The sequence below is a fragment of the Somniosus microcephalus genome, chromosome 11 (assembly GCF_052327205.1).
Source record: "Somniosus microcephalus isolate GS21.2 chromosome 11, FLI_Smic_1.0, whole genome shotgun sequence".
Taxonomy (NCBI): Eukaryota; Metazoa; Chordata; class Chondrichthyes; order Squaliformes; family Somniosidae; genus Somniosus; species Somniosus microcephalus.
The window spans coordinates 198,309,935-198,325,589 of record NC_140997.1 but is presented as its reverse complement, the minus strand read 5'-3'; the positions used below and the strand labels follow the sequence as shown (position 1 = coordinate 198,325,589).

The 15,655-nt window shown below is 44.3% G+C and overlaps 1 protein-coding gene across 4 annotated transcripts in view; it reads left to right on the top strand.

The window, feature by feature from the left end:
- Positions 1-15,655, top strand: part of cacna1db (calcium channel, voltage-dependent, L type, alpha 1D subunit, b) — a 792,002-nt gene that overhangs the window by 457,608 nt on the left and 318,739 nt on the right. For all 4 annotated transcript variants that reach the window (XM_086001660.1, XM_086001658.1, XM_086001657.1 and 1 more), the window contains one exon: positions 9,825-9,915. In XM_086001660.1, coding sequence (XP_085857786.1) covers positions 9,825-9,915 — 91 coding nt within the window. The remainder of the gene's footprint in view (positions 1-9,824; positions 9,916-15,655) is intronic.

Genomic DNA, 15,655 nt, shown 5'->3' with positions numbered 1-15,655 from the left:
TTTACCTCCCTGGTGTCCCTGTCATACAGGGCTAGACAACCTCCTTTTTTGTCCATTCTGTCTTTTCTAAACACTATATAGCTGAATATTATATTAATTTCTGGATTAAACCATGTTTCTGATATTCCCACCACATCATAGCTCCATATTACCACAATAGCCTCTAGTTCTGGCATCTTATTTCTTATGCTTCTAGCATTTATGTATACATCTTTTGTTATAGATTTCCCTCTTATATTTCCCTATGTCTGCCTATTCTTGATTTCTAATTCACTTGGCTCTCTCAGGTTTATGTGTCCATAAGTACCTGTCGAATGCCTTCCACCCTACTATTTATCTTGTTAGCACCTTTCTTTCCTCCCTGGCTTCCCTATATCGGTCTAGTTTAAGTGATTTTCTATTGCTGTCTCAATGTTACATAGAATTACACAGGATATATGGCACAGAAACAGGCCATTCGGCCCAACCAGTCCATGCCAGTGTTTATGCTCCACACGAGCCTCCTCCCGTCTTTCCTCATCTAAATCTATCAGCATAACCCTCTATTCCCTTCTCCCTCATAAGCTTGTCCAGCCTCCCCTTAAATGCATCTATACTATTCATTTCAACCACTCCCTGTGGTAGCGAGTTCCACATTCTCACTACTCTTTGGGTAAAGAAGTTTATTCTGAATTCCCTATTGGATTTCTTGGTGACTATTTTATATTGATGGCCTCTAGTTATGCTCTTCCCCACAAGTGGAAACATTCTCTCTGTATCCACTCTATCAAAACCTTTCATAATTTTATTATTAGGTCACCCCTCAGCCTTTTTTCAAGAAAAAAGAGACCCAGCCTGTTCATCCAGTATGATTTGGACAGGTTGGGTGATTGGGCAAATGCATGGCAGATGCAGTATAATGTGGATAAATGCGAGGTTATCCACTTTGGTGGCAAAAACAGGAAGGCAGATTATTATCTGAACGGCAGTAGATTGGGAAAAGGGGAAGTGCAACGAGACCTGGGTGTCCTTGTGCACCAGTCGCTGAAGGTAAGCATGCAGGTGCAGCATGTGGTTAAGGCAAATGGTATGTTGGCCTTCATAGTGAGAGGATTCGAGTACAGGAGCAAGGATGTCTTGCTGCAGTTGTACAGGGCCTTGGTGAGACCACATCTTGAGTATTGTGTGCAGTATTGGTCGCCTTATCTGAGGAAGGATGTTCTTGCCATGGAGGGAGTGCAGCGAAGATTCACCAGACTGATACCTGGGATGGCAGGAATGACGTATGAAGAGAGATTGATTCGATTAGGCTTGTATTCGCTAGAGTTTAGAAAAATGAGAGGGGATTGCATTGAAATTTATAAAATTCTAACAGGACCAGACAGACTAGATGCAGGAAGAATGTTCCTGATGGCGGGGGAGTCCAGAACCAGGAGTCACAGTCTAAGGATAAGGGGTAAGCCATTTAGGACAGAGATGATTGAGGAATTTCTTCACCCAGAGAGTGGTGAACCTGTGGAATTCTCTACCACAGAAGGCAGTTGAGGCCAATTCATTAAATATATTCAAGAAGGAGTTAGATATATTTCTTAAGGCTAAAGGGATCAAGAGATATGGGGAGAAAGCAGGGACAGGGTACTGAATTTGGATGTTCAGCCATGATCTCATTAAATGGCAGAACAGGCTTGAGGGGCTGAATGGCGTACTCCTGATCCTATCTTCTATGTTTCTATCCTTTCCTGATCTGTATACCTTCACATTTCTGGTATCATCCTTGTAAATCTTCTCTGCACCCTCTCCTGTGCCTCTATATCCTTTTTATAATATGGCGACCAGAACTGTACGCAGTACTCCTAAGTGTGGTCTAAACAAGGTTCGATATAGATTTAGCATAACTTCCCTACTTTTCAATTCTATCCCTCTCGAAATAAACCCTGGTGCTTGGTTTGCTGTTTTTATGGCCTTGCTAACCTGTGTCGCAACTTTTAGTGATTTGTGTATTTGTACTCTGAGATCCCTTTGTTCCTCTACCCCACCGAGACTCGCATCCTCCAAGTGATAAGTGACCTCCCTATTCTTCTTACCAAAATGTAATACCTCACATGTATCTGTGTTGAACTTCATTTGCCAATTATTTGCCAATTCTGCAAGTTTATTAATGTCCTCCTGCAATTTGTTGCAGTTCTCCTCCGTATTGACTATCCCCCCCCCCCCCCAAAATTTGGTACCATCCGCAAATTTAGTAATTGTGTTTTTGATTCAAAAGTCTCAATCGTTAATGTTAATTGTGAACAGTGGTCCCAGCACTGATCCTTGTGGGACACCACTATCCACCTTCTGCCACTGTGAATAGCTACCCTTTACTCCCACTCTCTGCTTTCTGTCTTGAAGCCAGCTAGCAATCCATTCTGCTACTTGTCCTCTGACTCCCCATTCTCTGACCTTATTCATTTGTCTATTATGGGGTACCTTATCGTAGGCCTTTTGAAAAACTAGATAAATTACATCTGCATTACCATAAAAACATAAGAACATAAGAAATAGGAGCAGGAGTAGGCCATTTGGCCCCTTGAGCCTGCTCCGCCATTTAATGAGATCATGGCTGACCTGATCTCGGGCTCAGCTCCATTTCCCTGCCCGCTACCCATAACCCATCACTCCCTTATTGTTCAAAAATCTGTCTATCTCCACCTTAAATGTATTCAATGACCTAGCCTCCACAGCTCTCTGGGGCAGAGAATTCCACAGATTTATGACCCTCTGAGAGAAGAAATTCCTCCTCATCTAGTTTTAAATGGGCAATCCCTTATTCTGAAACTATGCCCCCTAGTTCTAGATTCCCCCATGAGGGGAACATCTTGTTGAACCCCCTCAGTATCTTATATGTTTCAATAAGATCACACCTCATTCTTCTAAACTCCAATGAGTATAGGCCCAACCTGCTCAACCTTTCTTCATAAGTTAACCCCTTCATCACAGGAATCAACCTCGTGAACCTCTGAATTGCCTCCAATGCAAGTATATCCCTCCTTAAATAAGGAGACCAAAACTGTACGCAGTACTCCAGGTGTAGTCTCACCAATACCCTGTACAGTTGTAGCAGGACTTCCCTGCTTTTATACTCCAACCCCCTTGCAATAAAGGCCAACATTCCATTTGTCTTCCTGATTACTTGCTGTACCTGCATGCTAACTTTTTGTGTTTCATGCACAAGGACCCCCAGGTCCCTCTGTCCTGCAGCATTTTTAATCTCTCTCTATTTAAATAATAATTTTCTTTTTTCTTTTTACTAAAGTGGATAACCTCACACTTTCCCACATTGTACTCCATCTGCCAAATGTTTGCCCACTCACTTAGCCTGTCTATATCCCTTTGCAGATTCTTTGTGTCCTCTTCACAACTTGCTTTCCCACCTATCTTTGTATCATCAGAAAATTTGGCTACATTACACTCGGTCCCTTCATCCAAGTCATTAATATAGATTGTAAATAGTTGAGGCCCCAGCACTGATCCCTGTGGTACCCCACTAGTTACTGTTTGCCAACCGGAAAATGACCCATTTATCCCGACTGTCTGTTTTCTGTTAGTTAGCCAACCCTCTATCCATGCTAATAAATGACCCCCAACCCCATGAGTTCTTATCTTGTGCAGTAACCTTTTATGTGGCACCTTATCGAATGCCTTCTGGAAATCCAAATACAGGAAACTTTGGTTAACTGTCCGGAATGCTCGATCCACCGGCAAAAATCAGGAGCCGTTTCGTTAAGTATTTTTTCTTTTCGTTGCTTTTTTTTCACCAGTCAGCCTCTGCAAGGTCTCGCTGAAACTGTTGCTAAGCTACAGAGACGCTTGCAAGGTACGGCCGACTGTTTAGAAGCTGTAGGGTTTGTTGATTCACACGGAGCTGAAAAGCTCCGTATGTTTCAACATTAGCGCTTGTTTGTCCGGCAGTTTTGATGGGACGGCAACAGCTCGGTCCCGTCGGTGCCGGATATCACAAAGTTTTCTGTACACCACATCCACTGGTTCCCCTTTATCCACCCTGCTCGTTACATCCTCAAAGAACTCCAGCAAATTTGTCTAACATGATTTCCCTTTTATAAAACCATGGTGACTCTGCTTGACTGTATTATGATTTTCTAAATGTCCTGCTACTGCTTCCTTAATAATGGACTCTAGCATTTTCCCAATGACAGATATTAGGCTAACTAGTCTATAGTTTCCTGCTTTCTGTCTCCCTCCCTTCTTAAATAGCGGCGTTATATTTGTGGTTTTCCAATCCGCTGGGACCTCTCCAGAATCCAGGGAATTTTGGTAGATTGCAACCAATGCATCCACTATCTCTGCAGCCACCCGTGAAGACTGATGCAAAATATTTGTTCAAAGTCTCTGCCATTTCCCTGTTCCTCATTATTAATTCCCCAGTCTCATCCTCTAAGGGACCAATGTTTACTTTAGCTACTCTCTACCATTGTCTACTCTCTGTTAACTCTTAAAAAAATTCAATAAGGTTGGTCAAGCAAGATTTTCCCTTTTGAAATCCATGCTGACTATTCGTTATTATACTTTTCGTTTCTAGATGTTCCTCTGTTCTCTTCCTTAGTAGAGATTCCATTATTTTTCCTACCGCCGATGTTAAGCTGACTGGTCTGTACTTCCCTGGACATGTTCTATTCCCCTTCTTAAATATAGGTATTACGTTAGCTATCTGCCAGTCCACTGGCACGATGTCTTTTTTTAACGAATTATTAAATATGTGTAGTAATGCCTCTGCTATCTCTTCTCTAGATTCTTTTAAAATGCGTGGATGCAATCCATCTGGACCAGGGGTTTTATCCTCTTTGAGTTTGATTAGTTTATTTAATATATCCCCTTTTTTATTTTAAATGTACTTATCTCATTACTCATCTCATCATCCAACGTCATGTCCACCTGTTCTATCTCCCTGGTAAATACCGAAGCGAAATAATGATTTAATATTTCTGTCATCTGCCTATCATTACCTGTAGTATTGTCCTGTCTATTCCCATCCCAACCTTCCTTTTTTAATTAATGTGCCTGTAAAATATTTTACTATGTTGTTTTTGTGTTCCTTGATAATTTAATGTCATAGTTCCTCTTTGCCTTCCAAATTGTTTTTTTGACTTCTTTCCTAATCCCTTCGTATTCTCTCTTATCATGCACTCCTCTGCTGTCTATGTACTTAATGTATGCCTCTTTTCTTACCCGCAATTGTTCACTTATGTCTTTATTCATTCATGGAGTCTCATTAGTGTTTAGTTTGTTCTTTCCTTTTAGCGGAATATATTGTTCCGGCACTCTGTTGAACACCGTTTTAAATGTTTCCCATTGTTGTTCTACATCGTTGTTTGCCAATATTGTTGCCCATTTTATCTTCCCAAGTTCTATTCTCAGCCCCTCAAAATCAGCTTTTCTCCAATCTATTAACTTGGTTTTTGTCGTACTTATATCCTTCTCTATTATCATCTTAAAGCGTATTATATTATGGTCACTATTGCCTATATGTTCCCCCACTTTTACTTCTCTTATCTGCTCTGGCTCATTCCCCATAACTAGATCCAATAGCGAATCCTCCCTTGTTGGGCTTTTTACATATTTGTTTAGAAAGGAGTCCTGTAGATGTTAAAGGAATTCCATTCCCTTATCCCCTTTACCTATCTCTTCTGTCCAATTAATATCAGCGTAGTTGAAATCCCCCATGATTATTATTCTATGTTTTTTACTCATTTCTCTAATTTGTCTGTATATTTCTTCCTCCACCTCCCTTCCACTATTAGGTGGTCTTTAGACTATGCCTATTAGTGTGATTGATCTTTTATTATCTTTTATCTCTGTCCATATGGATTCTATTTTTGTCTTCCTGATATCTATGTCCCTTTTTTCTACCGCCATTATGTTATCCCTAATAAATACAGCTACTCCACCTCCCCTTTTTCCCTCCCTATCTTTTCTAAATATGTTACACCCTGCAATGTTTAATTCCCAGTCCTGATTATTTTGTAGCCATGTCTCAGTAATCCCTACTATGTCTGGTTCCTCCCAACGCATGATTGCCTCCAGCTCCCCTGTTTTATTACGGACACTGTGTGCTTTGCTGTTTAGACAGGTTAACTCATTTTTAATAGGATTTCCTCTCACTTTATGTTTAATCATCTTTTTAGACTCCTGGGGGTAAAAATTGGGTAGCGCCCCTTTTGGTGTTACCTTTGCCGGAGCACTAATTTTAGCCCCCTGAAAAAGTTAGCGCCCCTGCGGCCAATTTTCCCAGGTAGTGCCCCGAGAGGGAGGAGAGGCTCTACTGGAAGCGCCCTGCGGCCCTCTTGGGGCGCTGCGAGCCAATATCGCCGTGGTACTGCAGGCCTTCTTCCCCTTATTAAAGGGGAGTGGCCTGGCGCAGCGCGTTCCGGCGCCCAGCTGGGCCACCCAGGATCGGGAGTGCCGGCAAACGAGCCCGGCACTCAAGAGGAGTGCTGGGCTCATGGAGAGCAGCTGGCACCCCGCGGGGGGGGACTTCTCAGGGGCCGGGGACAGCAACGGAGACAGGTGCTGGCAGGCAGCCAGCAACAAAAATGGCCGCCCACCACCTCCCCTTTAACTAGCGCCGCCCCGACCGCAGGTAGGCCCCCCTGACCCTGGCGGATGTAGCGTCCGGTGGTAAGTCGGCGGCGCCACCCAATATTACAGCCGGGGCGTGAGCGGGGCGCTGTGCACGGCGCTGACATCATCGCCGGCGGTGCAAACAGCGCCGCCGCTAACGTCCCGCTGAATTTCACGGGAGGTGTTAGCGGCGCTGCGCCCAGGCGCTAGTTGATTTGTGCCCCTCTTAGGGCGCCAACGGGAGGCGCAAATCAACCGAATTTAGCCCCCCTGGCCTATAACTCTATTTGCTCCCTTGCCCTCAATGTCCTCCCTTACTTTATTTTTTTCGATGCTCACTTTTCCTGTTTTGTTTATATTTAGGCTGCTTACATTTCTTGTAGATCCCTCCCCCCCTTCTTACTAGTTTATAACCTTTGCCACCTTCCTATTTACCCTTTCCGCTAGGACACGGGTCCCATCAGATGAAGCCCGTCCCATTGGTACAGCTCCTTCCTGTCCCAGAACTGGTGCCAGTGTCCCATGAAAAGGAACCCCTCTTTCCCACACCAGTCCTTTAGCCACGTGTTAATTCTCCTGATCTGTCCGCTCCTATGCCAATTTGCACATGGCTCAGACAATAATCCAGAGATTATTACCCTCGAGGTCCTGCTTTTTAATTTAGAGCTTAACTCCTGAAACTCTTTCAACAGGACCTCCTCCCTGTTCCTACCTATGTCGTTTGTTCCAACATGGACATGAACATGACAACTTGATTTACCCCCTCGCTTTCCCTTTCCTCTCCAGTCACCGTGAGACATTCCTTATCTTGGCATGGGTAGGCAACACACCCTTTGGGATTCTCGTTCTTGGCTGCAGAGGACGCTTTCTCCCGAATTATAGAGTCCCCTATCACTACCACATTTCGATTCTGCTCTTCCCCCGCTTGGACAGCCTTCTGAGGCAGTTCCTTGCAAGTCTCTTTGTTCTTACTCGGTTTAAGCCAATCTCTCCTGTACCAGCTCGTATTATTCTGGAAGGATTCCCGGTTATTTATTTAAGGTAGAATTGTTGTAGTCACACCATGCTGCCAGTCACTTGTTTACCACCTCAACTTTTTGGTGAACTCTCCTCTTTTCCCAAATACTGGAAGAATACCAAAAAAAAGTTACTTTGTATCCTCTATCTTTGAGTTTTAAGCTAATTTTCATATATACATAGCATTTAAGGCCCTAATTTATTTCTCCCTAAGTCATTTACCCCTATATGGACTACTACCACTTGGTCTCTAGCTGTTCCCTTCACCATCCCTTCTACACTTTCCTCAGTTTGTACTTCTCTAGTTCTAGTAGACAGCTATCCCTCCTGAAGGTATTGTTCTGATGACATACATGGCTATCCATTTAAGCAAAGAATCGTCTGCGACTACAATCTTTCTGTGACCTTCAAACTTCTTTGTTTAGGCTGTACTTCTGGCTTTCTAACTATGCTGACTTCTGGAACTTTTCATCCTTCTGCAATGTTGGACAGTGCCTGGCATCTGTTTGCTAGTGTAATCTCTTGGGACACTTCACATGGTTTCCCACATTATCACCTTAATTCATCCAGTATCTCCATTACCTTTGCCTCTTTCAGCAATTACTCCTTTTTTATGACAACACTGATTGTCCTGATCTCCAGTTCCAATCCCTGAATGTTAGTCATTGGCCAATACTTAATTCAATGAACAACCTGCTTCTCACTTAGTGAGAAAAGATAGCTGAAGAAAACATTCTGGCATCTGGAAATCTTATTAATATGATCAGTGGGGTAAAAATTCAGGCCTAGAGATACCAAATTAGTGAATATTCTTTAAGGAGAAATCTGGTTTGCCTACCCAACAATGGCAGGTCTGTTCAGTAAAGTGGCATTGTGCCTCTGGCTGGGCTCTAGTATACAGTTTCCAGACAGGAGATCAACATCCATCACTTTTCCAAAGTATTAAGCACATTCCATCCATGAGGTGGAGAATGATTAACTGATGTCCAACAAACAGATCTCTCATCAACAACAACTTGCATTTATATATTGTTATAAGTTGAACAGAACTTGAGCTTAACCTTTGTGCCACAGTCACCAGGAGAACCCAGTGTATTAAATGAAGGAAATATATCACATCTAACATTATCACAGAATCACAGAAACCCCACAGTGCAGATAGAGGCCATTTCGGCCCATCAAGCCTGCACCGACACATATCCCACCCTATCCCCGTAACCCCACGTATTTAATCCCCCTAACACTAAGGGTCAATTTATCATAGCCAATCAACCTAACCCGCACATCTTTGGACTGTGGAAGGAAACCGGAGCACCCGGAGGAAACCCACGCAAACACGGGGAGAATGTGCAAACTCCACACAGACAGTCACCCGAGGCCGGATTTGAACCCGGGTCCCTGGCGCTGTGAGGCAACAGTGCTAACCACTATGCTGTTTCCCCTACTTAAAAGTAGCTGCAGAGTTTTGTGTAGGGAACGCAACTCAGAAACTTAGGCTCAGAGGACTGCGTGATTTTCCAGCCATTACTTAAAAAATTTATAAAATTGCTCTTGAATGGTAAATTCAACAATCACATGCTGCCAGCAGGGAGCTGCGCTCGAAGGGTGTATGGCTTGGAGAAAGGGTGTTATGGTGTTGTAGTCGCATCTCCGACTCCCACTCCCTTTGAATATGGCTTCCCGCTGGGGATCACTGAATTTATCTCTAGTTAACTTTAGGTGAATACTGCAAAATCTTAAAAAGGCTATTCACATTCTATAGTTAATTCAGTTGATATTCGACAAAACAATTCATCTGTAACAAATAACAATTTTTGAGTACATAAACATTTTTTGTAGGTGGAAATTATACATTTCTGAAGCAATAACAAGAATTAAATGTTCAAGGGATTAAAAACAATCAACAATAGTTTTTGATAGATTCATTTTACCCCAAGACAATTTTGGTATGTTACTACAATTGCTACTTCAGTTGTAATGTTGCATTTATCTTTTTCAGCTAATTTTATTACTTGTTTGATTGTGAAGGGTTTATATTATTCCCCATTGAGAATGTTGCCAATTTATTAGGTTTGCAATCATAGTCAACATTGGTTTTCATTTTTGTCTTTAATAATTTTCAAGAAAAGCTATATTAACAGGAAAATATGTGACAAATGGAAAATGAAGTAAATTAGGAATTTATTTTTATTTTTGACCTCTTGCAACAGCAAATTTGCCTATTGGTGAAACGGAATCTGATAACGCAGACAATGCTGCCAGTGGAGAGGGTGAGAATGCAACGTGCTGTGGATCAATATGGTGAGTAAAGCCACGCTAATGCAGACACACTGATATATATACTGATACATGGAACAGATAGAGACAAGCACAGGAATAGGCATGAAGTATAAACACAAGTCATAGACATGCATAGCAAACTGCAGATATAAACAAACAGTAAAATGTACAGGCACAGAAGTGTGTACATGCACAGAGGGACAGAAGCCTGCAGAAACAAACAAATGCTCACAGACACATAAAAAGACATAGATATAGACATAGATACAAAGATGCATAAATACAGACACATATACACAGAAAATCACTCATACAGATAATCATACAGATAATCAAGCAGATACACAAGTACATATACACCCATTCAGACACACACATGGGTGTTACATTTAACAAGTTAACTTGTTTGACTGTATAACTAAAAGCTGAAATCTGTTTTGCTACAATCAATTTCAACCTGTGTTTCAGGATAGCTGTGAAATACAAAGCTCAGGTTTTGTTTGGCTAGTTATACATTAATAATTGAGTCTTTCTCTTGAGTGACTGTGTTTGTATTAGGCATGGCATGAATGCTCCCCAGCTTGGTAGATTATAAGGAGATCAGTGAACACATATTTTAATGCATACTGGGTACAGGGCCATAATTCAAGCGGGGAGAGAATGACAAGTAGCGTGACATTGATTTGTCATTTTTCTATGCTTTCAAGAACACAGGACTTTGCCAGTTGCAAATAATGATCTATCAAATTAACCAGCACTAAGTTACTGATGTACCATATGTAAATAACTCTTAGGCTGCAACTTTTAAATTGCATTCGTGCTTATTTTTTTGGGCTCAATTGAAGGATTAAGGCAGGAGACTGACAGTAGCACTTTTAAAAATAATACAGTTTGCATTGATTTCGTCACAAGAAGGATTAATTTGGGGAATTATATATATTTTAGACACATGCATAGTCACCAAAACTGCCACCTGAGCAAATAAAAATGTGGCCTGTTTACTTTAGAAATAATCATTCCTAAATGTTAAAAGCATATAGACTAACTTATAGATGAGTCAACTATTAAAATTTCAGTTGTCCCTTTGTAGCAAGCTGAAATGATCCCACAATGAATCATTTCACAATTTGGATTTTTCTCTTTAATTGTTTAAGCAGCCATCTGTGCAGTACAAGTTGTCCCCTGTTCACATATTTGCTGCACAGGAAACAAAGGCATAGAAATTTGATTGACTTGCACCTGTTTTACAGGTGTAAAATGCCACCACCAAAAACATTGTCGAGCAACAACAACCTGTAATAGCGCCTTTAATGTAATAAAATGTCCCAAGGTGCTTCACAGGAGCATTATCAAACAAAATTTGGCACCGAGCCACATAAGAAAATATATGGGCAGATGGCCAATAGCTTGATCAAAGAGGTAGGTTTTAAGGAGTGTCTTAAAAGGAGAAAAGAGAAGTAGAGAAGCGGCGTGGTTTAGAGAGGGAATTCTAGAGCTTAGGGCCTTGGCAGCTGAAGGCACGGCAGCCAGTGGTGGAGTGATTAAATTCGGGGATGCTCAAGAGGCCAGAATTGGAGGAGCGCAGATATCTCAAAGGGAATTGCTCAATCAATACTTCCACTGCCTGGACCGTTCAAGAAGAGCTTTGCAGTACAGCCCTGACTGTGTATCCATCATCATCTGTTGTTTAACTTTGCCATAATGAGGGACCAGCCCTTACCACCACATGGGCAACAAGAAGTGCAGCAGGAGGAGAAGGGGGACAAAGAGCAGCACGAAGAAGAGGAAGCGTAAGAGCAACATCGAACACCAGTGCTCCTAGCAGTCAGAGCACATAGGGAGCAGCTCATCCTAGAGTGCTTCACATGGACCACCTCTCCCATCCTCAATACACCAATATTCCCATAATCCTTACCACCATTCTTACTACCACCATCTGATTGCCTTCCTTTAGTCCATATTACTCGTCTTGCCCTCACTTCACTACAAATATTAATACCAACACCAAATCCAAAACTAAGAAAATGTATCCAACAACTCAATTCTGTCTGTGTATAATATTTAACAGGAATAATTAAGAATAACCCCTGTGCAACCCCTTAGTGCTGTCATCTGTGTTTGTTTACCTATCCTAGTGCTGCTATGAAGTGTAGCCCCATTGGCTACAGCTTGGGGAGGTGGGTTACTGAGCTTCCATTGAGAACACTTCAGATATCCATGGTGGATGACCTTGCACAGCTCTGTGCCTTGAGGGCCTGGCTGCAGACTGCAACATCTTGATGTGGACTGGGGCAGTGTGGTCCAGCAGACTGTTGCACTGACAAGGGTATTGGTGGAGTGGATGACAGGAGAGCAGGCATGCTGTCATTTTGAGAGAGGACAGCAGATAACTCCCCCATGGAGCCAAGACCATTCTCCTGGGACTGTGGCTCAGAAGGAAAGTGCAGTAGTGCTGTGACACTATGTCAACACTGGCCCATGAGCCAAGCTGGTAGCTGTCTGAGCTTCCAAGGCAGAAGTGTGAGCTGCAACCACGTGAATAAGCGCATGCAGCGCACACCCCACCTCCGTTTACGGGCGTGATCAAATTTCTACGCCAAAGATTGCTTTTCCAGCTCTTTCCACTGGTTCCTGCTTGAATGTTCAAACATTGATACTTTGTACGACAGTCCGCAGTTCCATTTCATCCTTCGCCTCATCCGGCGCTTTAACAAAAACTTTTTTTCTTCCTTTCAGGTGTCAAGGATTGCAAGCTTCAACAACTTTTGGACACCAACGCCTCTCCGGAACCTTCTTCCTCTTCACTTTCCTCTGACCCCATCCCTTCTCCCAATCTCACCCCCTGTGGCGTTTTCACTATCCCCTCTGACCTTCCCCTCTCTGACCCCAAACGATCAGTCCTTAGCAAAGGCCTGAGCTTCATCCCCTTACGCCCCCACCTCAATGAATTTCGAGCTCGGCACGATGCTGAGCTCTTTTTCCGCCGCCTTCGTCTCCGTGCCCACTTCTTTGGCCAGGAGTCTTCCCCCCACACGTCTGATCCTTTCTCCCACTTTCAGAATTCTCGTTCCACCTGGACCCTTCCCTCTGACCTCTTACCCTCTCTAGATCTTTTCATTGCAAACTGCCGGCGTGACATCGGCCGTCTCCATTTCTCTGCTCCCCTCACTCACTCCAACCTACCTCCCTCTGAACCTGTAGCACTCCATTCTCTCAGATCGAACCCCGACATTGTCATTAAACCCGCGGACAAGGGTGGTGCTGTTGTTGTTTGGCGAACCGACCTCTACCTAGCGGAAGCTGAACGCCAACTCTCCGACACCTCCTCCTACCTCCGCCTGGACCATGACCCCACCACCGAACACCAAGCCACCATTTCCAAGACTGTCACTGACCTCATCTCCTCTGGAGATTTTCCCTCCACGGCCGCCAACCTCATAGTTCCCCAACCCCGCACAGCCTGCTTCTACCTCCTTCCCAAGATCCGCAAACAGGACTGCCCTGGTAGACCCATCGTTTCAGCCTGTTCTTGCCTCACGGAACTTATCTCTTCCTTTCTCGGCTCTATTTTTTCTCCCCTTGTCCAGTCTCTTCCCACCTACATCCGTGACTCTTCCGACACCCTCCGCCACTTTAATAGTTTCTAGTTTCCTTGCCCCAACTGCCTCCTTTTCACTATGGACATCCAATCCCTCTACACCTCCATCCCCCACCAGGATGGCCTGAGGGCGCTCCGTTTCTTCCTTGAACAGAGGCCCAACCAGTCCCCATCCACCACCACCCTCCTCCGCCTGGCTGAACTTGTTCTCACGTTGAACAACTTCTCCTTTGACTCAACTCACTTCCTCCAAATCAAAGGTGTTACTATGGGAACCCACATGGGTCCTAGCTATGCCTGCCTTTTCGTGGGATATGTGGAACACTCTTTGTTCCAGTCCTACTCAGGTCCCCTCCCTCACCTCTTTTTCCGGCACATTGAAGACTGTATTGGTGCCATTTCCTGCTCTCATCCTGAACTAGATAATTTCATTCACTTTGCTTCCAATTTCCACCCTTCCCTCACCTTCACATGATCCATCTCCAACTCTTCCCTTCCCTTCCTCAACATCTCCATCTCTGGGGATAGTTTATTAACAAACATTCACTACAAGCCCACTGACTCCCACACATACCTGGACTACACTTGCTCCCACCCTGCCTCCTGTAAGGACTCTATTCCATTCTCTCAGTTTCTCTATCTCTGCCGCATCTGCTCTGACGATGCCACCTTCCATACCAGTGCTTCTGACATGTCTTCCTTTTTCCTCAACCGAGGATTCCCCTCTACAGTGGTTGACACGGCTCTTGACCGTGTCCGTTCTATCTCCTGCACTTATGCCTTCACCCCTGCCCCTCCCTCCCGGAACCACAAAAGAGTTCCCCTTGTCTTCACCTATCACCCCACCAGCCTCCACATTCAACGGATCATCCTCCGCCATTTTCGCCACCTCCAGCGTGATCCCACCACCAAACGCATCTTCCCCTCACCTCCCGTTTCAGCATTCCGTAGGGACCGCTCCCTCTGTGACACCCTAGTCCACTCCTCTATCACCCCCAACACCCCTTCCCCTTCGCCCGGCACCTTTCCGTGCAAGCGCAGGAGATGCAACACATTCCCTTATACCTCCCCCCTTCCCCTGTCCAGGGCCCCAAACACCCCTTCCAGGTGAAACAGCGATTTACTTGTACTTCTTGCAATTTAGTATACTGTATTCGCTGCTGACGATGTGGTCTGCTCTACATTGGGGAGACCAAACGCAGATTGGGTGACCGCTTTGCGAACACCTCCGTACAGTCCATAATGGGGACCCCGAGCTTCCAGTCGCCTGTCACTTTAATTCACCGCTCCACTCCCACTCAGACCTCACCATCCTCGGCCTCTTGTATTTTTTTTTACATAGAAGATAGGAGCAGGAGTAGGCCATTCGGCCCCTCGAGCCTGCTCCGCCATTCAGAGATCATGGCTGACCATCCAAACTCAGTACCCTGTCCCTGCCTTCTCCCCATATCCCTTGATCCCTTTAGCCTTAAGAAATATATCTAACTCCTTCTTGAATATATTTAATGAATTGGCCTCAACTGCCTTCTGTGGTAGAGAATTCCACAGGTTCACCACTCTCTAGGTGAAGAAATTCCTCCTCATCTCTGTCCTAAATGGCTTACCCCTTATCTTTAGACAGTGACCCCTGGTTCTGGACTCCCCCGCCATCGACAACATCCTTCCTGCATCTAGTCTGTCTAGTCCTGTTAAAATTTTATAAGTTTCAATGCGATCCCCTCTCATTCTTCTAAACTCCAGCGAATATAAGCCCAATCGACCCAATCTCCCCTCATACGTCATTCCTGCCATCCCAGGTATCACTCTGGTGAATGTTCGCTGCACTCCCTCCATGGCAAGAACATCCTTCCTCAGATAAGGCGACCAAAACTGCACACAATACTCAAGGTGTGGTCTCACCAAGGCCCTGTACAACTGCAGCAAGACATCCTTGTTCCTGTACTCAAACCCTCTCGCTACGAAGGCCAACATACCATTTGCCTTCTTAACCGCATGCTGGACCTGCATGCTTACCTTCAGCGATTGGTGCACAAGGACACCCAGGTCTCGTTGTACTTCCCCTTCTCCCAATCTATTGCCGTTCAGATAATAATCTGCCTTCCTGTTTTTGCCACCAAAGTGGATAACCTCGCATTTACCACATTATACTGCATCTGCCATGCA